This window comes from Halichoerus grypus, chromosome 9 (genome assembly GCF_964656455.1).
Source record: "Halichoerus grypus chromosome 9, mHalGry1.hap1.1, whole genome shotgun sequence".
Taxonomy (NCBI): domain Eukaryota; kingdom Metazoa; phylum Chordata; class Mammalia; order Carnivora; family Phocidae; genus Halichoerus; species Halichoerus grypus.
Window position 1 is genome coordinate 10,028,699 of NC_135720.1, and position 24,946 is coordinate 10,053,644.

At 45.7% G+C, this 24,946-nt stretch overlaps 1 protein-coding gene across 2 annotated transcripts in view; it reads right to left on the reverse strand.

Moving 5' to 3' along the window:
- Window positions 1–24,946, reverse strand: part of ZDHHC14 (zDHHC palmitoyltransferase 14) — a 265,569-nt gene that overhangs the window by 46,791 nt on the left and 193,832 nt on the right. For both annotated transcript variants that reach the window (XM_078054521.1, XM_078054520.1), the window contains exon 3: window positions 22,782–22,940. In XM_078054521.1, the coding sequence (XP_077910647.1) occupies window positions 22,782–22,940 (159 nt within the window). The remainder of the gene's footprint in view (window positions 1–22,781; window positions 22,941–24,946) is intronic.

Sequence of the window (24,946 nt, forward strand, 5' to 3'; positions counted from 1 at the left end):
GATCTTGTAGCAAAGATTTGATGTCATCTCAGGCACAGAGCTGTGTCAATGAGCAGGATACAATGACTCAATGGAGTTGATGATGATTCCCTTGGAAAGCAAACTCTGATGTGTTCAAAGTAGTAATCTTAAAAAAGAAATTTATCCAGAATGAAACCTTTTTGCAAAGCTTCTGAGACGTTTCATTTTTCTTAAGTTGAAACTGTAGACCCAACTTCATTACGAGTAGTGTTAAAACATAAGACCAGCGCAAGGAAAGGATAGCAAATATGTACCGTGCTTTATACATTTTAGGGTGCTTTCCCATGTAACATCTCATCTGGTAATATAACCGTGTCCACGCTGTGTCTTATGGGTACTGCTAATGCCTGTGTGCTACAAGATGACGTAGACAGATGTGGGACAGGAGAGCGAGAGGGGCCCATGCTCCCCCTCCAACCCTTCTTCAGTCACGTGGCTGATATTCATATTTATAATATTCATAATTGTCCCCAGTTTTGCATTTCTAAACAGTGGGACTCTGCGGCACCTCCCTGCCCAGCACTCTCAGAGTCAGGGGTTCTGGTGGCTCAGTCCAGTTATCCTGGGGACAAGTCCTGGCTGCCCTACTTTGCAATATAGAAGAAAAGCCAGACTCAGAAGGGCCGAAGGGATATTTGATGCTCAGAAGTCCTCTGTAGGGTTTTCCAAAATTCTCATAGCATGCTGTCACTCTGCACAGATGTTCAGCCCCCTCAAGTATCTGCATCTCCAGCTGCTTGTGTGATTGGCATTCTAGGACATGTGCTTGGGATTCCACAGTCCCTTTGTCCCTTTGGTTCAAGGTTTGATGATCTGGTGCAAACATCCAGGTTTGGGAAGGTACAGTTGGGTGCAGGTAACCCAATCATTCCTGTTGAGCACAAGGCACTGAGGGTATGTTTGGATGGTACTCATCCCAAGCTCCTTTACTTTTCGCAGATACTTTCGCCTTGACTGAGCTCTTGCTATCTTTCCAACTGCCCGCTAGGCATTCCTACCTACCTGTCTCATAGACACCTCACCTTTAGTGGGTCCAAAGCTACATTCATTATGCTTCCCTGTTTGCTCTCCTCACCACCAGCCTCATCTTAGCAAATGGCGCCCTCAAAGCATCTAGTTGCCCAAGGTAGAGAATGCATCCCTTTCTGCCCTGATACGCATTCCTCACGTCCAGCTGGCCAACAGGATTGCCCACTGTATTCCTGCTGTCTTTTCTAGGCTTCTGCCCTGTCTCTGAAGGTCATCGCAGTGCATATGCCCTTATCAGCTCTTTCGTGAACCACCGTAAAACCTTCCTGGGGTGCCCCATCAGTGTGTGCTCCACGTGGTTGCTAGAAGGACCACCCAAAGCAAATAAGATCACATGAGCCTTTTGCTTGTACCCCCTGTGTGGTTCCTGATGCTGGGACCTCCCTCTCTTCATTGGGTGCAGCCTCGATGTGACACAGAACTGATGTGTTTCCAGACTGAGCTCCTTGGGTGCTGGGAGGTCCCTCCCCCCAGTCATTCACCTTTTCTTCCCTTTCAACTAGAGCAGGTAGACTTCTTTCGGTTTTATATATTGAGTTTCCCCGTTTTCTCTATTCATGTTCCACTTTCTAAAATGGCCCATTGCTCACAACCACACACACACACACACACACACACACACACACTTACAATCAGCTAGTCAGTGTTCCCTGTAATTATTCCAAGCAGTCCCAAGTTAAGATCCCAGTATGCGTGGTATCCCGCTGTTGTAAAGTGACAGCCTGGTGTTGCCCCGTTGAAAGGACACTGGATTCTCAGGAGAGAGGACCTGCAACCTTAATCCTAAAGGCCGATTTAGCAATGTCCCTTAGGCAGGTTTGTGGGTCCCAGCAGCTGCATATACTGTAAAAGGTTCTTTCCAGTTCTAATATTAAAATCACATGGCTAAATACAAATGTCAAGAATTGAAGTCAATTGCGTCCATCCTACACAAAATTAGAAGTCCTGGCAGGCTTCAGCAGTAGAAACTATAAATAATTTATAAGAACTGGATCTCTTATAGACCCAGGTTAGGCCCAGAATGAACCGGTGTCTCTAAAGCACTCAGACTACAAAGTGCTACATAAATACTCCCCCTCCCACCAGAATCAGATCAGCACGGACGTCTCAGACACTAAATATAGTGGGTTGTCTTCTTATTGGTTGCTGTTGTTTATAAAAAGCATGCCAGCACTTCACTGAGTCACTCTGGTCTAGCCAGTGGATCGTTAATTACTTTTTTAATCCAAGGCACTCAAAAAAACAGGCCAAAGGTTCTATCTAATGGTCAGGATTGCCTACATAATTTGTGGGGCCCACTGCAAAATGAAACTATAGGGCATCTTACAGAAAATTTCATAAGAGGGGCGCCTGGGTGGCTAAGTTGGTTAAGCATCTGACTCTTGATTTTGGCTCAGGTCACGATCTCAGGGTTGTGAGATCAAGCCCCGAGCCGAGCCCTGGGTCACTTAAGATTCTCTCTCTCCCTCTCCTTCTGCCCCTCCCCGCCCCCCACTGGCACATGCACAGGCTCTCTCTCTCGATCTCTCTTAAAAAAAACGCATAAGAATTTCAAGACAGCGACAGCAGAGCATTAAATTGACCTTGGATCCTGCACAGCCATGAAGTCAGACCTGCTAACTGCCACAGGTTTATGGTCTGGGAAAGTGATTTTCTAATTGAGAAATATTAATGGCTAGAAATTCCACCAGATTGTCTGAAAGGATTTACAAAGGGCATCTAAGAGCAAAGTAAAGCAGGGATGCAGTGATGAACTGTTAAACTTGCAGTAGGCTAACACCCCATCCCACGTGGAGAGCCTAGGGGCAAGTGGAAAACTCCTCCTGGCTGACAAGCTGGAGCTACGGACGCCAGTTCCAGTGGCCAGGCCCCGGGAGGCTCGTGCTGCTGGCCCGGGGCTGGTGGAAGGTGTGACCGAGGATAGTATGATAGGAGTGAGGTTAATGAGGGAAGAAGGATGACAGGGAGGACTCGGGAGGAAGCAAAGGCTAAAACCCCACCCTCTTGGCTACTATTTCCCACCAATATCAGAAACTCAGGTTTTGACCTCTAGGGCAGTGGTTCTTATCCCTTTTTATTCCCAAATGCTTTGAAAATCTGATGAAAACTGTGCCCCCCCCCGCCCCCCCATGCACTCATACACAGCAGTTTTCATACAACTTCCCCAAGCCTGTTCTTAGACCCCGGGGTTAAGAATGGCTGATCTATGATTTACTTGGCTGAAAATGAAGTCACTCATTTCAAACAACAAATTTTCAAGTTGAGTTGTTCTAAGAAGGCAGGCAGGCAGGTGCCTACCTACCCATGGGTCTGCTAAATGTGCTGTACTCGGGTCCTGAAGAACAATGCCCTAAAACCCCAAGCCGGCTGGAGGCTGGCTCTCTGCTCACCCTGCATAACTGCCCATGGCCGCTGCGCACTCACAGAGAGAGGGAGCAGCTCTACTTACCGGGAGAGCCTATGTTTTTTTTTTTTTTAAAGATTTTATTTATTCACTTGACAGAGAGAGACACAGCGAGAGAGGGAACACAAGCAGGGGGAAGGTCAGAGGGAGAAGCAGGCTTCCCGCTGAGCAGGGAGCCCGATGCGGGGCTCGATCTCAGGACCCTGGGACCATGACCTGAGCCGAAGGCAGACGCCTAACGACTGAGCCACCCAGGGCCCCGAGAGCCTATGTTTTATTCAGGGTTTTCCAAACCAAGGGCTGTGATTAAGTAGTGGGTCACAAAATTAATTTAGTTGGCTGTGACCAGCATTCAAATTTTAAAAAAGGAAGAAAAATAGCCTAGAAAATATCAAGGCGTCTCATGTAATCAAGTTACTGTTTCACGAAACATTATCTGAGCATTTGTATACATTGAGTGCCGTGTGTATGCATTTCTTACTGCGAATTGTGGGGACGAAAAAAGTTTGAAAGCAACTACTGCTTTCTTCAGATTTGTAGCTGGCACATGCCAGGCCCTCAAATACTTGCCCAGTGAATAAATATATGTAGACATCATATCTGCAAGAGGCCGAAATACATTTTCAATCATGCCATTTCCATCCTCCCAGAGCTGTATCAGGGTTATCTGTTTCTGATCAAACTTCTGTTTTCTACTTTTTTATCCTTTCTCTCGGAGTCTGAAGATGTTCATTTCTACTTCTAGAACTCTGAGAGTTGGAGGGTGGGGCGGTAAGTTTTATTTAGTGTAGATTGCAGGAAGGAAACTTTTTTGTTCCAGTTGAGAGCACTAACCTAGTCATAGAACCAAAAAAGCAATATACTTTTTTTTAAGAGAGAAAGGTAAAATGGAGAGATGAAGGTAGATACAGCCAGAGGAATGTTTAATTGCTTTTTTTTTGTTTTTCTTTCCTTGCCTCCTTTCCTTTGCTCCCTCCATCAACAAATATTAACTGAGCAGCTGCATGCCAGGCAAGGGGCCAGTTGCTGGGAATACGGAACGAGAAAAATAGACACCGCCTGCCTTCTTGGAGCGCACACTCCAAACTCCAAATAAGCCTTCGGTGTATCATATCAGGACGGCCGGGGCGCGTGAAGGCAGAGTTCAGAAAGCCGTGGGAGGCTTCTCAGGTCCCTCCCTGAAAGGTGGGTTGGAGTTCACAGAGGGGACTGTGGCTTATTCCAAGAATGGAGAAAAGGACAGGGGGCCACGCTGGAGAGGTGGGCAGGGCGCACATCTTGCCGACCAGGTTAAGGATGTTGGCCTCCTTCCTAGTAACCACCTGCAGGAAGGCACTTTTAAGAAGGGTCAGGTGATCACATTCTGTTTGGAGTCACAGAGGGTGGATCGGATGGGGAGAAGAGATGGATGGCGGAGGCCACCAGGAGACCCCCGGTCAAGGTGAGAGGTGATGGCAGCTTGCCGCTGGCCCTGGCAGAACAAAGGGGGTGACAGGCGTGGAGCTGGGACCCGCCCAGTAAGACAGAGAAGCATGGCGGAGGAGGAAGGAGTCAAAGTGACTCTTAGGTGTTTGCTACTCGAAGTGTGACCCACAAACAGTTTGGCTCTCAGCAAGGTGGGGGTCACGGGAAAAGCTGATGTGGGATGTCTCTGAGCCGAGGTCTGAGCTAGAGCCATCAACTTGAGGGAAAGACAGCCTTCAGGAAGACAAAGGGAGCCGACTCAGAGCCAAGCACACACTCCCCAGGGACAAAGCCAGGAACCACACACACATCAAGGGAGACAGCAAGTCAAAAAGATACACGTGGTGGTGGAGGGAGGGGAGGACAGTGAGACCAATAGAAACAGACTTTCATGAGGTAATTGCTTGTGGCTTTCCTGGGTGTCGAAAAAAAGTATTTTTAAGCGGAGTTGCAGTTTGACAATTATAGGTAGAAATGAGGCGAGCACTTCTTGGCCAGATAAAAATAAAACCCATGGCCAGAGATCACTCTCCTCTGGCTTAGGTCCAGTCTACCTTTGCCTCAAAAGGAGGTCTTCGAGCAGCGCACACAGACACTGGGCTGGAGTCCCATGGCGCCCACCTGGGATAGGCAGAGAAAGGGCCCCAGGGCCCCAGAAATTCTGTCGTTGAAACATTCCTGTTGCTGGGGGATGCGCCTTCCAAATGATCTCACCAGACACACGGTCTCTCTTTTTTGAAAACCATTTTTAAATAAATGTGCAGAATAAAAAAGACACATTTAAAAATGATTTTAAATGCATTATTGTCAATTATCAGAGTCCTCTAACAAAGCATTTTTTCTCAAATGCAGATATAAACTACTCCCACTCTCATGTGAGAGTATCTGACCCAATCATCCAGAAAGTCGCACAGGGTGAGGCCCTTGCAGGGTTCTGTTTCCTATCGTGGTTTTTTTTCATTCCACGGTTATAAATTGGAATTCTGATTATGAATTGGCTGCCCAAGTAGATTGGCCACAGGCAGAGAAAGGGGTGGTTTTGCATGGTGGGAGAACTCTGGCCCCTGGGACAGGAAGTCACAGTCATTTGCTGAAAACGAACACAGTGGCATCCTGGCTTTGCTCATTCAGTGTGGGAGCTTGGCTAACAATGTCACAAAGGGATGGCTCTGTCCCCACCCCCCCCCTACACTGGCAGAACCCGGACCTCACTCCTGTGAAGTGCAGGCTCTGAGACCAAGGCTGCTCACCTCACCCGCCTTGTCTCATTTTGGGTGTGAGCCCTCCCGCCATCCCAGCCTCACCTGCGGTGACTCACGAGAACGAGATGTGTGACCTCACTGAGACTTGGTGGGCCGGGCAGGTTACTTGATTATTCCCACTCTTGGGTCCAGATGGTCTCAGATCGACCCAGTTCAGCTGTCTGCGGACAATGGGTTGTAAGGGGGCTGGGGCCTCTCCTTGGGCAGCAATGATGCCACCAAAGGACCCCTTTGGGAATCTGAAGCCCCCTGCCCCACAGGGATGAGAATGACGAGGACTCACCCTACAAAGTCATGGACAAAATTTCTAAAAAGGTATGTTAGGATGTTGTTTCCCACTTTTCTCTCAAAGAAACTGCTGATGAATTTTAGCCAGAAAGTCAAGGACAGGTTGAACACTGGTCCAGCCGGGATCCACCTCTGGGGGCCCCTTGCTTGCCCCTGACACCCCAAGGCAAGGCTCCCACTCCTCCCGTCCTCACTTACATGCTTGCCCACAGTCCCACCTTTGCCCACGGACAGTCCCTTGTCACCCGTGGGCTCTCTTGAAGGACTGGCTTCTTCATCATTTTCTATCCTGTGGCTCCAGCACTGGGGACAGACTGGAAATGGACTCCTCGTTAGTGGCAACTCAGGACAACAGCTCACCCTGCTCACCACGAAGCTCAGCACTCTTCTTGGTGTCACTGTGTAAACTGTAAGGAGCTGGACTAAGGAGGGGCGTGAGCGTGCTGGCAGTGGGGGCACCTGCTGGGCGAAGGGAGCAGAGTTATTGTGGGGTCTGCCCTCTGGCTGGCATCCTTGGCAGCTCCTGGGGCGGCATGTCCTGTCCTAGTACTGCCTGCTCTCAGCCCCCGGCAGGCTTCTGACCCCAGCGCCGCTGAGGCCCCCCCACTCACCACCCTCCCTTCCCCCATGTTTGCCTTTTTTGCTCCCTCTTCTTTATTTCTCTTCCTATGATTTTCTAGCACTTCCCCACCCTCTTTCCTTTCTTCCCTCTCTGTGTCTGACTTCACAGACACCAACCAACCACTCCCGGCTGGACATCATAGCCCTGGCTCTCTGCAGCTGGTCCCATTGTTTCTGGGTCCTCATGTTTAAACGGCTATGGATCGAGTTTCGGACCAAGAGCCAGAGGCTTCCAGGCAGTCACACTGAGTTACGTACTGTACAGACTCAGGTCAGCATGCCACGATTCAATTAAAATATGTGAACTCCATTTTTCTTTAAAAGCATTAATGTTTAACATGGGGAAATAATCATACTTTCAAGAGATAAAGGGCTCAAACACTCATTCCCCTTTGCCCCAACGCCATGAGTTCAATGAAGCACGGAGTCCTGCTGGCTCTTCCCCTGACATATTTCTGGAATCCATCCATGTTGTCTTTCCATCTCCATGGTCGCTTCCCTAGCCTGGGCCAAGGGAACCTGCCCCCAGCCCGGGGCAGCAGTCCCCCCACCCATCTCCTTGGCTGTCTTGCCACCATCCATTCACTGTCGGTAATGGCCAGAGGCACTTTCTGAAACACAGAGTTGATAAGGTCACTGTGTTTTCTCCTGCTCTTGGGGTAAGATGGAGACTCCTCCCCAGGTTTGGAAGGTGCGTGCTTACCTCCTGCCTCTCATTTAAACCCTCTCTGCCTGGACTCTCCACGTCAGCCTCTTCCTCGGGTCCCTCCTTTTGCCTGACAACCCGTGCTCATCCTGTGCTTCTCAGACTGGACGCTCCTTCCTCTGGGTTAGGAATCACTCCTGCGTGTTCCCACATGACGCTGTACTTTCCCATTGTTCATCTGCCTTCCTGTTCCATGGGTGTGTGTGTACGTTCCTCGGGGGACACCTGTAAGCTCCTTGCAGGCAGGAAGGACCCTGTTAACTGCATTCACCACGGTCTCCCCAGTGCCTGCCTCACACAGGGCCTGACGATCGACAGTCAGTAGATATTCCTTCAACAGCTGAAAGAAGTGTTTACACAGTCACGCATACAGCCCTAAAGGATCATGAGCCTACAAGCCCACTGCTTCCTGAGCACAGGATTTTAATAATCCCAGGCACACACGCTGGCGACTTTCTATCCTATAGCAAAGATTCAGTGTGATCAAAGATGGAAAAAATGCAGTTTTTTTGTTCAGCTAATTGGACTGAAAAACCTATAAATCAGTTACCAGTAAGCAATGGTTTTTCAGGCACAAACCACTTGTAGAAAACTGGTTACTTTTATCATGTGATAAACGGCATACCACTCTATTACAATATCGTTGTGATTTAACTCCTAAGGGTCAAGAATATGCTCGTAATACCACCTTATTTTTGCCCACTTTCCGTGGGAAGGTATGTGATACAGACCATTGCACAATGCATGGGGGCTGGGAAATGATCTTTGCTTCAAATTTAAGACAATGCCAGATTAGCCTTTGCGGGGAGGTTTTAATTTCTTTAACAACACCAAGGGTTGTTTTCTTCCCAGTATTTCTCAGCAGTATAAAGGGATCAAGACAAGAACAATGGGAAGGAAGGGATTCTCAACAACTTTTAAGTAACTTTCCAGATGGATTCTGGGCGCCTAGGTGGCTCAGTCGTTAAGCATCTGCCTTCGGCTCAGGTCATGATCTCAGGGTCCTGGGATCCAGCCCCACATTGGGCTCCCTGCTCAGTGGAGAGCCTGATTTTCCCTCTGCCCCTCCTCTCTGCTGTGCGTGCGCCATCTCATATAAATAAATAAAACCTTTAAAAAAAAAAAAAACCCAAACCAAAAAACAAATGGCATTCTTGAAAAAAATGTTACTGTTATTACTTGAAAAAAAAAATCAACACAATCCATCTGGTGGGTGGTGGGGTGGGGAGAAGATGTTACCTGCCATCCTCAGAAGTCTATTTTCTAACAAGTGAAGAGTCTAAACAAGATTTAACCAAGGGTTCTTAACTTCTTGTGTGTGCTGTGAACCCTGTCAGTAGCCTCATGGAGCTTACGGACGCCCCCCTTCCCCGTGTGCTTTTAAATTCATAAAATACATGAGAGGACAAAAGAAACCAATACTAAGAATTATTTTCAAAAGAATTTAGAGTTGTGACATAATAAAATGCATGTTTATTTATTAACATGCCAGATAACAGAAGCTATAGTTTATCGGCCGCCGTGATTGTGAAGCAGCGACAAATGGAAATGTTAGTCTGAGTATCTGCCACCGTGAGGGCATCAGAAAACGTCTGTGGTCTCTCGTGGTGACTAGCACTACTCATGTGGTTTGTGGCCCGGATTCATGATTGAAGGAAATATTAAATTTCATTGAGAGGTTCATGAGAATAAAGATGTGATTGTTTTTCCCATCCAAGCTCACAGATCCCTGAATTCCATCCATGATGCCCAGATCAGGAATGAAGCAAACTCTAGAAGCAAGGTGCTTGGTCCCTGGTCAGGCCCTGTCCTTGGAGGGAGCCAGGCCCGTGGAATAAGCTGCATTTCTGCAGCAGGGGACCACAACCCTGGTCTGCCCATCCTCACGGCAACTGAGCTCCGACCCTGATCCCGTCGGGGCCTTGCTGTATCCAGGCCGTCGGGGTGGATCACTGAACTCTCTCTCATGTGGGGCTCACAGCTTCCACTCAAGGTGCTGGTGCCTTCTGATTCAAGTAAGCAGCTCGCCTCATTAAACTCTCCCCTTGGATCTTAACGGACCTGAGCCCTGAGAAGGCCCCATCCAAGTACAAGAAGTCTGTGGTATGTCAATTCAGGGGGTAATATAACCACACAGTACAGTTTCGGGAGGGTACTATAACCGTCATATGCACACACGAGAGATTTTTAACAATTTAAAGTTCTTACACATGTCCCTCGTCTTGTTAACCTTTCAATAATCCCGGGACAATAACTAGCATGCTGAGTTTGCTTAAGACTGTGCATGGGTCCAGCGAGGTCATGGCAGACACCCTCTCTACTCATCCTGGAGCCTTCAGAAGCTCTTAGAGGCTGGTGAGCAAGGGTGACTCATCTTCCTACTCTCCCTGCACGCCGCAGCCCTGCCCGGGGCCCAGGCACAGAGCCGCACTCAGTGTTGGATGAGTGGCGTGTTTCTACCAGGCTGGGGTAGAGGTTACTGTCTTTCCTCCCATGTTAATATCTTACCGTCCGCCTACCGCTCACCTTCCGGCTCAGCTGAGTTTCTCCCTGCGCTGCATCTGTGCGTTAAAGCTTTCCCATAGGGCTTGGGAGGATGCCTTCTCGTTCAGGCTACTCGAGTCTTGCTGTGTGACCGTTTGCAAGTTCCTGCCCTCTCTGAACCAGAGTTCCCTATCCAGTGGGGGTGATGCTCTCCACCCCGACTAATGCACAGCCTGGTTGTGAGCAACAGACGAGAGAACATATGGAACCACCTCCTAAAGTAAAAAGCCCTACATAAATACATGATGTTATCATAAAAACCCAAGAACTATTTTAGTATACATTGTTTCTGTGTATTCATTTCCCTTCCTTAATAAAAAATATAAAATCTCATGTTTATAGACACATTAGTAATTTTTTTTACATTACTAATTTTTATTTATTTTATTTTATTTTTTTACAGATTTATTTATTTATTTTTAGAGAGTGAGAGCATGCATGCAATCAGGGGGTAGGGCAGAGGGAGAGGGAGACAAGCAGACTCCCCACTGAGCAGGGAGCCAGATGCGGGCTCCATCCCACGACTTTGAGATCATGACCTGAGCTGAAATCAAGAGTCGTCTGCTTAACCAACTGAGCACCTAGGCGCCCCACATTACTAATTTTTAAATAAGTGATTCTTCTTCCCCTTTTCCCAACTTAATCTTTCCATGTCAATTAGTCTTTTATTTAAAACACTTTTCAACGTTTTGAAAATAAAATAAAACTTAACGTATTCTAACAAACCAAATTATTTTCATAGCTTTTTCTTTTTAATGTACAAACCTGTACTAAGCTTTCAAAACAAGAGCGCACAGGTTATTGGTCACTATCCAAGTGTTCAGCCTTTAACAGCTCAGTCCTGTCCGACTGCTACTGACAGTGGGTGGAATTTTGTGAAACATTAATTGTTTAACACCCAACAGCAAGCAGCTGGATCAGCTGATGGGCCTCAGATATGTTGGAAGAAGAAACTTCATGGCTGGTGATGTACATTTTACCCTTTGCCTCCCTAACTCCCAAATCCATTGCTGGAGGACAATTTCAATTTTGGGCAGCTAAAGAAAACAACAGACTGTTGGACTATAAGACACTGTATATTGTTAAAAGATGAATAGACACACAGCCTTAGAAACTGACTGGTCTTCAGTCTTCGAGTCTCCCTGCAGGTGACAGATTGGATAATTCCAGCAAATACTCACTTTCCTCCCTCTTGAGTGGAGTATCCTTCCCTGGCCCACTGACAGATCATGGTCATGGTCATAGGGTCATCTGCCTTGTTTGGCCAACGGAGGCTTAGCGCATGTGCTGTAAGCAGAGGCCTTAAGAGCCACTGCTGGCTTTGGTGCCCCATCACGCGGTCCAGTGACCCCACCGTCAGGAGAACATGCCCCTGCTAGCTGCAGTCCCGTCAGCCCGGGTCCTCAGAATCAGATCGGAGGAGAAGACTCACCCTCATCAATGTCCAGAGCCAAGCCCAGCCAGTTCCCAGAGCTGCCCCACAGGCACACGAGAAAGAGAAGTGCTATTTGTTAAAAGCCATGGAGATTTTGGAGGGTGTTTGTCATACAGCGTCCCTGGACAGTAGCTAACTAATACATCTCATCGACTCACTTTACACTATATGAGATTAGTCCTCCTAAGGCCAGATTTTGATCGTCTCCATTTCCTGTTCCAGCATTATGTGTTAGTGGCTGAGTCTGGTCCCTCCTTCTTGGACAGCATCTGGAGCCTCAGGGAGGCTGCCATCTGGTTTTTCCAGACTTTCCTCCCATCTCATCTCTTTGGGAGAATTCATCTGAAATGACCATCCTAAGGTCAGACTAGATATCCTGAGTGTTGCGAACTTGTCAAATACTCTTTATGGTGTTAGTGAACTTTTCATACATAGGCAGAAAACTTCTCAAGGGCAGGAGGCCTGTCTTGTACTTCTTTGCGCTCTCCTTCCACGTAACAAACAATCTGTTGCTGGAGGCCAGTTCCAATTCTAGGCCACTCAAGTCAACAGTGGATTATTATGAATACATACTTTTGGGTTCGCTGTAAATGCTTACGTTACTTCTACCCCTGTTGGCAAACTGTGTCAACACCCTCCTCAGACACCCAGAGAAAAGATGGCCCTGAGGGGAGCTGGAGGAGAAATACAGCCTTATTGATGAGTTTTCAACACTTCCAGTGCATGGCTTCTAGCAGGCTTCAAAGATGGCAGCTACTTATTAATATTAACATTTCAAGGTGGCAAATCACCTTAGCAGTTCCTCTTCTGGAAGTGGCTGCCCCCTGTAGGAAGCCTCACGGCTGGCCTACTCTCTGTGAGAGATGAGCAGTTCCTGAGGCTTCCACATGGCCTGACCTCCAGGCTGGAACCCTGTCTGTTCCCCTGGCTCTCAGCCTTGACTGCGACTAAGAACCCCCTGGGAACTGTTCTAAAATGCAGACTCCCGGGCCCACGTAGTCCATCTTAAAGCATTTATATGTACTTACATGTACTTATACCTATAACAAATATGTTATGAAGTAGATTCTTCTGCAAGATGAAAGACTTTGAGGAGTTTCATTTTATTTTGGTTATTGCCTCAAAAGCACCTCTAGACCGTCAATGTTAATGTTTTTTTTGGAAGAAACTCCTGGAAGCAGAACGCAGAGGACCTCATTGTGGGGAGAGCATGTTGAGGAAGAGATTGCCAGGGAAGAGCCTGGCTACTCGGCTGGAACAAAAGGCTGGCCCCAAGCTATGCTGTGAAGGCTCCTCGGAGGATGGTGCAGAACCAAGAGAAGAGCTGACGCCAGCCGGGGACCCCGGAGAAAGGGAGCAGGTGTGATGTACGGGACATGAGAGCTGGCAGGAACAGACAGAGCAGACAGTGTGGAGGCAACCAGAAATGGTTTTCATTTGACGCAAGAGGAGGTAACAAGACTTCCAGGAAAGAATGTCTTCTTACTGTCAAGTGAGTCAAGAAGGTTACTTGGAATTCTGTCATCTGTCATGTGAGCTAATAGCACTGAATCATTGTTAATGAGTGACTTCATTAAACCCCCCCCCTCTTTCTGAAAAAGGACTTGAGCTGTTTATAAGCAAACCAGGAATAAGTTAGCACCAAAAATACACGCCCCACCACCCCCGGTCTAATGTACATTGCTCAGAGGTGGGTAAATTTGGCTCTGAACTTCTGATATGACTAAAACCTTTTATGAACACATGGCAGTTTTCTGCACAGTTGTGAACTGAATTCCGGCTCTCTCCCCAGTCCTTCAACGTGTGAGTTACATCACAATGATGGGAACAGCCCCTGACGTGCTCTTCATTTCGCAAGCCCCCTTAAGCCCTCGGGCCACTACAATAGACGAGCCGTGAAAACAAAAACCTCCAAGTTCGTTTTCAGCTAAAAGATCTCATGACTGTGTGCATTCACTTTGAATCAGAGGTAGGTGCACAATTTTCAGAGGCATGCAGGAACTTTCCAGAACTGTTCGTGAAGGGGAGAAGGTGAAAGCAGGACTGGTGGCTTGGATCCAAAAGCATTAAGGAGATTGTTTGATAGAGTTTGAAATTTAGTTACAGGACCTGTGGCTTCAACCAAAAAGGATAAAACTCTGGACACCGAGAAAAAACTGACAGGCAAACAGGAAGGGGCTAGATGTCCTAAGGAGCAGAAGAACCCAGCCCGTGTGGCACTGCAGAAAGCCCAGAGGCAGCCCCCACAGGAGACATAGAGTAAATAGCTCCCCCAAATCTCAGGAGATTGGCCTTCTGGACTGCTTTCAAGCATCCCCGCAAGTCTCTGAGCCTCCGTCCTCCTGTCTGGTCTGCCTGCTGTGTCGACCCACTGGGTCTCCTGCCCTCCTGCAATGCAGTAACCCCTACTTATGCTGTCTGACTCAGCATAGGGACTCCCGCACTGTGAAGTCTGGGCTCCCAAAGACCCCTCCCCGTGGCACTTGCCATACTCTACTGTGTTGGTGATCTCTGCCTTCCTCACCAGATGGTAAGACCCTTCTGAACAAGGACTGTGCATTCTGATGATCACTTTAGAGATTTGGAAAATTTAGAAATGACAATGAAGAAATCATTCACACACATATGTACACGTGTAGGGGGGCCCCCAAGTCACTTTCTGCACCTGGTCTGTGGGTCAGGAACACGCTTCAGACCTCATGATATCTAATAGTACAGGTCTCCTTGCATTGCTCTTTTCCCACAATGTTTTTGGTTATTATGGCTGGCTTATTCTTTTGATTGAACTGTGCAATTATTTGATCTTGTCCCCTGCCTCAAATTGGTTAAATTTATAAGGAAGTTTGTGGAGAGAATGTATCTTGATTTCTATTGTGATTCCTAAGTGATATATGACCACCTACTTTAATGTATTGATTTGGTAACTAATAACCCTACTGAATTTAAAAAACTAGTTCTAATGTTTGTTGATACTAGTTCTAATGTTATTATTGGTTTTCTTGTCGTCTACAAGGAACGGATAATTTTGCCTGCTCCTTTTTGATAGTTCATATTTATTTGATCTCATCTTACTGCATTAGTTAGAAAAAGCTGGAAAATGTCAAATGCTAGCAATGATAGTGAACATCCTAATCTGTTTCTAACATTAATGTAAAATACCTCCAGTGTTTTGCCATAAAGAAGATGTTAGCTTTTCTCATCTTTACAATCATGTTAAAGGAAATTCGTTTTTTATTAGTTTTTTTATAACTGCCTAGCAATTTGTACATTTAAACAACATCTCCCTTGCCCCCCCCCCCATTTTACTCTGTTTTTATGAGTATGGCTTTTCTAGATTCTACATATAAGTGGTATCATACACAATTTGTCTTTCTCTGACTTATTTCACTTAGCATAATGTCCTCGAGATACATCCCGTGTTGATGCAAATGACAGGATTTCCTTCTTTCTCGTGGAGGAATAATATTCCATTGTATGTCTATACCACCATCTTTACCCATTCATCCGTTTCCATTTCTTGGCTATTGTGATTAATGCTGCAATGAACATGGGACTGCAGATATCTCTTCAAAATGCAGTAGCTTTAAGCAACACAATTTTAGTGTCTTGAAATTTTAGTGGGTCAGGAGCTTGGCTCAGGGTCTCCCAAGGCTAAGATCAAGGTAAAGGTGGGGGGTGCAGGTGCCATTGGGCTTGGGTCCTCTTCCTTCCAAGCCTAGTGCAGTTGACAGGATTCATTTCTTTCTCAGCTTTCCCACATGGCCCCCTCAATCTTCAAGCCAACCATGCAGGATGAATCCTTCTCCTACTTGGAATCTCTGTTGTTTGCTCTGAAGGGCTCTTGTGATTACACTGGGCCCACCTGGATCATTACTTGACGTCAGTTAATTAGTAACCTTATTGGCATCTGAAAAACCTCTTTGTCATGTGAGATGACCTAACTATGGGAGTAATACCATGGTATGGAAATCATGGGGCCCAAATTCTGCCTACCAGACCTTCCAATCTTGGTTTACCAAGTTTTAGAGTTAGAAATGGGTGCCAAATTTTATTAAATCTCTTTTTATTATTTATCATGATCATATACCTTTTGGCCTTTGACCTACTGATATAGTAAGAGACTTATTAACATTTTAAAAATTGCATTCCTGGGATATGCCTTTCTATGTCAGAATGACGAATTCTCTTATTATCTTATTATGCTGCTAGATTAAATTTGCTATGTTATCATGTTGACTTTTATATACATTTATTAATGAGAGTCTTTTGTTTCATGTTGTTTTTATCAGATTTTAGTGTTAGGTTTATGCTATCTTGGTGAAATGAACTGAAAAGCTGTCCAAGCTGCCCTAAGATCTGAAACACTATTCAGAGCACTGGAAGTAAGATTGTTTGGTTCTGGCATCTTTCTTGGATGATTCTTCAGTAAATTACTCAGTTTTTCATTATGAGTAGTCTATTAAGTTTCCACTCATTCTTTGACTCACTTCTCATAAAATCATGTTTCACTGAGATTTTCAAAGCAATCAGCGTAGAGTTATATAATATGCAAACTAATGTAATTATTTTCTAATAACTAAAAAATTCACCTATCTTTGTCTTATTTGAATCTGTTATTTCTACGTTCTTACTATTTTCTCTTTCAGTCTTACCCAATGTTTATCTTTACATTGTTTATTTTCCAAAGAATTAGAGGTGGTATCATATTTATTCTTCTGTTTTCTAGGTCATTAATCATTTTCTTCCTGTTTTTCTTAAGTTTATTTTGCTATTCTATCTTCTTGAGATGGATGCTATGCTCGTTTATTTGTTTCTAAATTCAGTTTTGTTTTTTGTACTAGATTTTAAAAAACTTTTTATTTTATTGGCCATTCACCATCTAAGTAAACTTCCTGTTTTGGGGAGAATCCCAAAATAGGTGGGAGGCAGGACCCCACCCTCCCACCCCCATTATAGAAGCTGAAAGTGGGTAGTTAACCTCTCCCACCTTGCTAGCTTCTTGGGTGTGGAAGTGAAACAGGCCCAGGTGCTCCCACCTAGATGTCTGAACCCAGAGTCCTTGCAGATGGACAGAGTCACAGTTTTAAGCTGATAGCAGCAGCAGAATTAGAACTCAGTGGTGGTGCAACAAACATTTTGCTTGCGGTGCTTGTGCCTCCCTGTGACATCCTATTGCAGTTGTGACCGTTTGCACTCAGTCACTCAGCCTTCCCTGGCTCTTCCTGGTTTCTGAGCCTGGTTCTCAGGCTTCTCCTTCATTTCTATGAGCTACCTGACAGCTTTCCAAATAATTCCTTTTCTGCTTAGGTCAACTATTTTGTGTGTTTAAAATTTAGAATGCTAACAAGCATAGTTTTCTTTTGCATGTTTCTTACTGTCATTTTCAGTCTATTCCACAACTGATTTTGAGGTTTGTGTCTGAAGTTTAAAAAGTTTTTTAAAAATATCACAATTGGTCAGGTTTGTGTATTTATCTCTTTGTGATTGATTTCTAGTTTTACTGTTGTGCCATCAAATATGGTCTATGCAATATCTGTTTTTAGAAAGCTAGGAATTTTTTGTGGTCTAGTAGGATTGATTTTTGTAAATATTCCATACACAGTTTAAAAAAAAAGGTAAGTATATACTTTGTAGAAAAAAGTTCAGCATATATGTATTAATTATATATTAGTATTCTTTATTTCCTTACTTGTATTTTACTTACTTGAACCATCAAAATTAGAAGTATGCAATTGTTTCTCATTAGCATTGTTTATACCAAATTATCCTCGCCTTCTCTAATAATTTTTACTTTATGTATTTTGATGCAATGTTATTTGGTGCATATATGTTGATGACTGAATTGTTAATTGCACTCTTTACCAGTGTAAAATTACTCTCTTTGCCTTATGCAACATAATAAATATAATGATTTCTATCCTGAATTCTCCTTGAACTGTTCTTAGTAATGATCTTCGAGGACTTTTATTTTGATGTATCTAGCTACTAGCACAGGGTCTGACACATAGGTGATTATTACATGTGACTGAAAAGGAAAGATATTTGAAACTGGGGGGAGGGTACAGTAAAGCCCTGTTTGTTTTGGTTCTTGGGAGGATACAAATGCAAGCTCTCCCCACTCCCCTCAAATGATACACTTTCTTATGGGAAATTAATAGCCCTCTCACCATACTTAATAGTTAAAAAGAAATTCCAGAATGCAACTCCACACCAGAAGGCACCTGCAATTCCAAATCTCAGATATTCTAAACCTCTTAATATTGAGCACAACTGTGAAGCAGTAACTCTAATGAGTGAGCTCTAATGTACACAGAGTGTACACAACAGACAAAATATCAGCAGTTGAGCTCAGAAAACCACATCACAGAGGAAGGAGCTGGATCAATGGGAGGAAGACACTGTGGGGTGGGGTGAGAAGGGGAGTGTGTAGTACTCCCAGGAGAGAAAGAGCACAGCAAAAAAGAGGCAGGGGAATGAGAAAGGGAGTTTATAAGGATTTTTAAAGATGGTGGTACAGCCCTACCAAAAACAAGAGTCACTGAACACCAAGTCCCTGTGTAGGGCCTCTGGAGGTTCTTTGTGCCACCTACACCAGAACTAATAGACGAGGACAGAACAAAATGGGACCAGGGCACTCCCTGTGTGAGGAAAGAGGCTGGCAGTGCTGAGCGTTCCCCAGGGGCCAACACAGTCTGAGGGCTTCACATGCCCTTTTCTTTGTCCTCACAGCACTTCTGGATATGGCACTGCATATGCAAAGAGGGTCCTCCTTGCCCACGCAGAGCAGCAGGTCTGGGACCCAGGGGGCTCCTGTCTCCAAAGGCCACCTCTGGGCCTCAGGGTAAGCTGCATTCTGCCTGGTCAGAGCTAGACAAACTCACGGTAGAGCAGGCTTACAAATGCTCGCATGCGCCATCTCATTGTTGAGCAAACTCAACTTAGTCCACAGTGTGTGATTAAACTACTTTCAAGTAAGTCCCTTTTAATTACAGGTTTAGACTGTATTCAGAATACCCAATTCCAGTGAAAGCTGCTGGCTATTGTGACAGGAGACCAGAGACCACCAAAGGACAGACTTCCCTGAAATGTGAAGCAGACTTGGGGCTCTGGGATGTACACAGTAAGTTTGAGAGGACCTCCCAAGCACGCAGTTACTTTCCAGCACCTTCAGTTAGTCTCACTTTAATAATGATCTGAGAGATCCTGAGGATTAGAGAGAGCAGAAGGGGCTCCAAGGCCCCAGATGTTGGTCATTTAAAAATATTGTATAACTTCAAAGATTGCCTGGATTAACAAATAAGCCAAAATACTCGGTTCCATATGTGCAGAAACAATTGATGGCAATAGAGAAAAAGGACAAGAGAGAAGACAGAGAAAGGTTCTGAGAGAGAGACAGAAACAGAGGTAAACAGAGACAAAACCAGAGGGGTGGGGAGGATATATTCACTTCTAGCACTGCAGGTCATCTAAAGCAAACCAGATTACAGGAAAACAAGGTGATTCCTACCACGCTGTGAAGATGAACCTTGTTCTTTGCAGTTATTTGGGAGCGTTATGGCAGCATTTCCGTGGTTACCCATGATAACATTGATGGGAAGCATTCACTGAGGCCCCAGTGTGCATCAGGTCTATATGGGGTCCTTGTCGGACATTATCTCACTTAATCCTTAAAAGAAACCTATGAGGTAATACTACGGTTATCCCATTTTACAGATGTGGTAACAGTTGGGGATAGTCAGATAACCTACCCAGGTATGAATACCATCTAATGACAGGACCTGGATCCAGTCCTGGGTCTTGTGCATTACAGCCATACTGCCAACCACTAGGCTCTGCTAACCCATTCTATATTTGCACCAGAGTCTGCTCTCCACGAAAGCTTTTCCCTCAGTCCTCAACTAAAAATACAGAGCCCCTACCAGTTTGCTCTTGTTTCAAACTTACTTAACAAAGAAAAATACTCTTCTGGACTGCCTGGGAAACTGCATTTTTCCTCTCTCCTCTCCCAGTGTAAAGCAACATTTAGTTGTGTACGTAGGAAGAACCAACCCAAACCCATTCATTACAAGGGAAGGCAAGCCGTATGTGCTAACCCTGGCTTTCAGCACATCATTGTATGTTTCCCCTGGCTGCAAAAAGTATAATTCCTTCAATAAAAACTTTCTATCTAAAAATAAAATCATGGCAAACTCTGCAATTACACTTCTGAGTTGGAGACGTTTGCTTTCCACTCTATTTTCCCTGAATGCGGAAGAAGGTCCAATTTGCTGGTCTGCTAATGGGTCGCCCCAAAGGCCCATTTGTAGCATAATGAACTGGAAAACCAAAGCTATGTAGGTTTGAATCACTGTGTGGTTGTTCCAGGAGTGCTGTGAGTAGTTTTATTTTAAATCAGCTGGATGCTACTTATCTCACCTGTCATTTGTACAGTGGGGCCCTAATCAAGGTTTGCCACACTCCAGCCCCAGGATCAGCAGATGCTGCTTAGAGGCAGATGTTGGCAATGTGCTCTTTGGCCAGTTTTCCTCCTCATGAGTCCACTCCCAAACTTTCCCCCTTCTTTGTCTCTCCTTTTGCTGTTCTGCGTCTCCCAATTATAGGACACCACTATGCTTATTTGGGGAGTGCTGGATTGCCACTGTGACTTGGATTTATCAGAAAGGTTGCAGAAGGGTTCCTAGACACTATAGACTGGTGGCTCTTATTTTCTCAGCTGGTAGTTTCCAAAGGCATCGTAGTATTGTAAACAGTTATACTCGAGGAGAGGTACACAATTAACTGGGGTTGATATATAATTTTGGTTAGGGGATTTTACATCTAATTCATCAGGGTTCTTTAAGGGACATGTATGTACACCTCCAGGTATTGGAGGGAATGAATAAGATGATTATATGAGCTTTTAGAAAGTGTTTTACAATAATCCGAAGAGAATTTTAAAACACAATGAGCTGGGAAGAATGTTTTATCATGATTAGGAGTCTAGCCTAGAGAAAGGAAACAGAAGATTGAGACCAGTTGATATAAATGAACAGTCAGATATCTAGAAATGGGTAAACATTTTTATAAATAATAAAGAGAAGGAGGTGCCCAGTAAACTCTTTGGGTTTGTAGATATCACCTCCCTCCCTATAAATGCCTACTAGAGTAAGTCACTAGACCTCCAGGAGAAGGCACGCAAAGTAACAGAAGAGTTTTTGTGAAAAGTGTAAGTTACATCACATAATATTCCATCATTATTATCAAAATTACGACCCAAGCAAGGGTCTTGAGAATCCCTACAGGTTATTCCCTGAAGATATTTAAGCCACTGCAATGCTTTGACTTAAAGGCGTCCTCAAGATGGCCACTGGGGCTGAAGTCACCAGGAAGCCTATCAGAAATCTAACAAAGGCTGTCATGTGACCTTCTAGAAATCCTGGTCTGCCCCCACATAGAGAACCAGGTGTGGTTTTGATCACCACACCCACAGAGGGCTACAGTAGATCAAGAAATTATCCAGAGAAAGCCAATCAAAAATCAAGGGAGCAGAAGTAATAACAAATAGCAACAACTATTACAGATACAACAGTAATATTTCCTCTACACCAGGCACTATTCCAAGGCACTATTCCTGGTATTGATCCATTTAATCCCTCAACTGTCCCATAAAGTAGTTACTGTTATCAACCCCATTGTACAGATGAGAAAACTGAGGCATAGAGAGTTTAAGTAGCTTGTCTGAGTCACGATGCTAGTATTTGCCCCAGGCCTTCTGGTACCGGATTCCCGGCTCTTGACTCAGGCTACTTGCAAAATGGTAAAAGACTGAACGAAATTCCATGCTCTTCTTGGGGGCAAGGTTAAAAGTAATTTATCTAAGTTAATAAAACCAAGACAAGCCCTGATGGGGAAAACAGGGACTTTCTACCAAATTGTAGGTTTTTAAAGTCAGGATGAAGTAATTTTCAGACAAATAAAAGGAAAACAGTTTTGCACAGCAGAAGCGCATTATAACATTTTATTTTCCTCAAGAATTGAGCCTACAAATTCTAATAGACTCAGAAAGAGTGTTGGCCATTGATATGTGTTACTGAGGGAAACAAGGTTGGGTCTGAGCTAAAAGAGGATTCCCGGGCTTAATGCCCAGAATTATCCGTGGTCATTTCTATTAGAGGCAGGCTATGGGACTGGAGAAATGTGGGTCTTTCCCAGCGGGCAGAGCCTTGTGTAACCCACCCTTGCCGTGACTTGGGTCTTCTACCATCTCTTTGCCAACTTCATCTCTAAGAAGCTTCAGACCAGGAAAGAAGATGGTCTGTGGGTGTGACTGGCAGCTCTCAAGTCTGAAGTGACAGGAAGTGCTTGCCAAGTAATTCCAAGGGGCTGAGACCCATGTCAGCTGCAAAAATCCTGGCTGGGCCAATGGTGGCCTAACAGTAGAGTCACGCCTTACGGAGGACCTCTGTCCTGGAGAAAGCAAGTGGACCCAGAGGGAAGGTCTTGGTGGCCTTTGGGAAGAGCAACAATCCTAACTGTAGGCCCGGAAATCTTTCAGCCTCTGCCTCTTTTCCGCTCCGTGGGCTTCAGGGGGCCTCCAACTCCCCCACTAAGTGCCTCTCTGAGCAGTTGGGAGAACTGGACAAAGCACATCCGGCTACATTTGGGCAACGGAGGGACCTCGGGGTAACATGGTTTTATTTCTAGCGCCTGCTGATGTGGCAGCTCCAGGCAACAAAGAACCCCCTCCGGTGTGTGCGCTCCGGGAGGAGAAGGCCTGGGAGCAGAGGTGCCGGAAGACGGAAAAAGCAAAAACAGATCTGGTAACACTAGGCTTGGTGAGTGGGATCCATGGCAGGAGGCACTTGAAATATTAACTAGGATTGAGCTGCTCAGTTCCGGAGGATGAGAGAGACACACGTGCTGACTGTTTAGCACAGTCCCCTCCAAGGACATCAGCCCCCCATCAGCTACAGACATTCTACGGCCCACGTGAGAGGTGGAACAGAGGCAATTTCGGCGGCTACTCACCTACGCAGTTATCGCAAAGGCTACAGTGAGAGGCACGAGGGGGCCGGAAAATCTTGCAGGTGAAACAGTACTTAAGTTTCACAGTCTGGCCATTGATGATGACTTCTTTGGTTCTGGGAGGTGGGCGGTACCCCCCTGAACTGGTGCCGTTTGCGATATCTGTGGAGAAAAGAAGAAAAAGAGCACACGCTCTTAACACAGTCTCTTGTCCTCTGCAGGCTCTCGCACCTAGGAGAGAGGCCCGGAGTCTGCATTTCTAAGGGCAGTGGCCACACTTGGCCTTGGGACACATACGCCTTTCTGGGAGGCACCTGACGCAGAGGGCCTGCTGCCCACAGCCTTCCTGCTCCTTGCCAGGACTGGAGATGCCTGGACTAGGTCATGCAGGTGGGAGTGGCCACGTGACTGAGCTCTGGCCAATGGGGTTCGAGCACACATGGCCGGGCCCAGCCAATGGGTACCTCCCCGTGGAGTCCCGCCCACTGTCTCCCCTCCAGGCGGGGGCACCTTGGAACCACAAACTGGGGACCCTGGATGGCTGGGTGGAGTAGAGCTGCCTCTCTGACCCCTTCACCCTCCATACTGTTACGTGGACACCAAATTCCCACAGTGTTAAATTGCTGAAGGCCCGGGATTTATTTGTTACAGCAGCTAGTGTTGCCCTAATTAATACAGAGGGTGATACTGATACCAAGATCTATCTCCCACCTTGTACATTGGCTTCCTCAAAAATACTGGTATTGGATGGAGGGAATATAAATTTTATATATATATATATATATATATATATATATTCAAAAACACGTGCATAAATATACATTTAAATATATATTTAAAGGTATATTATATATACCCAAAAATATGTTTAAATGTATATTTTAAAAATAATTTCCATATTTTATTTATTGTCTGACCAGCATCTTTCATTATCTTTTAGAACCGGTCTTTTAAATGTTGAAGAAAATACAAATATGTGTATTTTTTAAAGTTTCATTTTATCTTACAATCTGGTTCTTGTCTCTGAGTTCACATTAGAATCACCCAGGGAGCTTTTAAAGTTCCCCTAATGCATGGGCCCAGCCCCAGACCCATTAAATCAGAATTGCCCCCAGGGTGATTCTAATGTGCTGCAGGGTTGAGAACCCCTGCTCTACAGGAAGATAAAACATGGGAGTTTTATTCTCATCTAGACCTCTCCCAGCCCTGTGAGGCCTGCCAGAAAGAATTCGGGGCAGCTAGCTGCGCAGCCAAGAGCAGGAGGCCACAGGGGATGAATAGCAAGAATATCTAAGGTCTTCAGCAGAGACTCTGCAGCCAATAGACAGGCAGGGCTGACCCTAGGGGCTGGAGGAAATCTTGGGAAACTTCATGGTGTTCTCGAAACAGAGTCAGTAGCATTAAAGGTAGCTGTCCCTTTTAATTCATACACACTGAAAGTACACACAATCAGACAGCAATAGTTGCAACATTTGGTAAATTTGCCAAGGGGTAGCAGTGAGTCCAATCACCCACTGAGGCCCCCACAAACAGCCTGAGCAGGAGTTATGGGAAGAGCTTCCGAAACTACTGATGTTTCTGTCCTGCCCTCAGAGAGTCTGATTTCATCGGCGGGGTACCTTCTGCCATCAGCGTGGTAAAAACTCCCCGGGGATGGTGGTATCTGCAGAGCTGCACCCTCTGCCCGCCCCCCTGCACGGACAGAATCCACCATGCACGCGTCATGATCTCAGCAGCCCCTCACCCTTCACCCCAATCTTCTTTAAGAGGAGGACAGAGGCTTGAAAACCTGCCGCAGCCCTTTGGCCTAAGTGTTGGTATTTGTGAAAATACCAACCCCAGTGGTAGGGCAAGCATTTTGAGCGGTTACCAGCCATTTTCTATTCATGGAAAATGAAAGTTCTCCAAGCGGGTTATGGAAGGACAAAACAGAGAGTTCGGGAACACCTGAGGGAGAGAAGGTGGTGGGAGGGCAGGGAAACGGGAAGACTAAGGAGCAGACCTCTGCTTTACCCCTTGGCTGAGGACAGCCCTTCTACTTAGGATAATTAAACAGCTGCGGAGCCATCCCAAGGAGCCTGGGTGGCCTTGCCAAGCAGGATACCCTCTCTTGGCATGTGTCCCACCTGCCTGGCCCCCCAGTGGCTGCCCTATCAGACATCTCAACG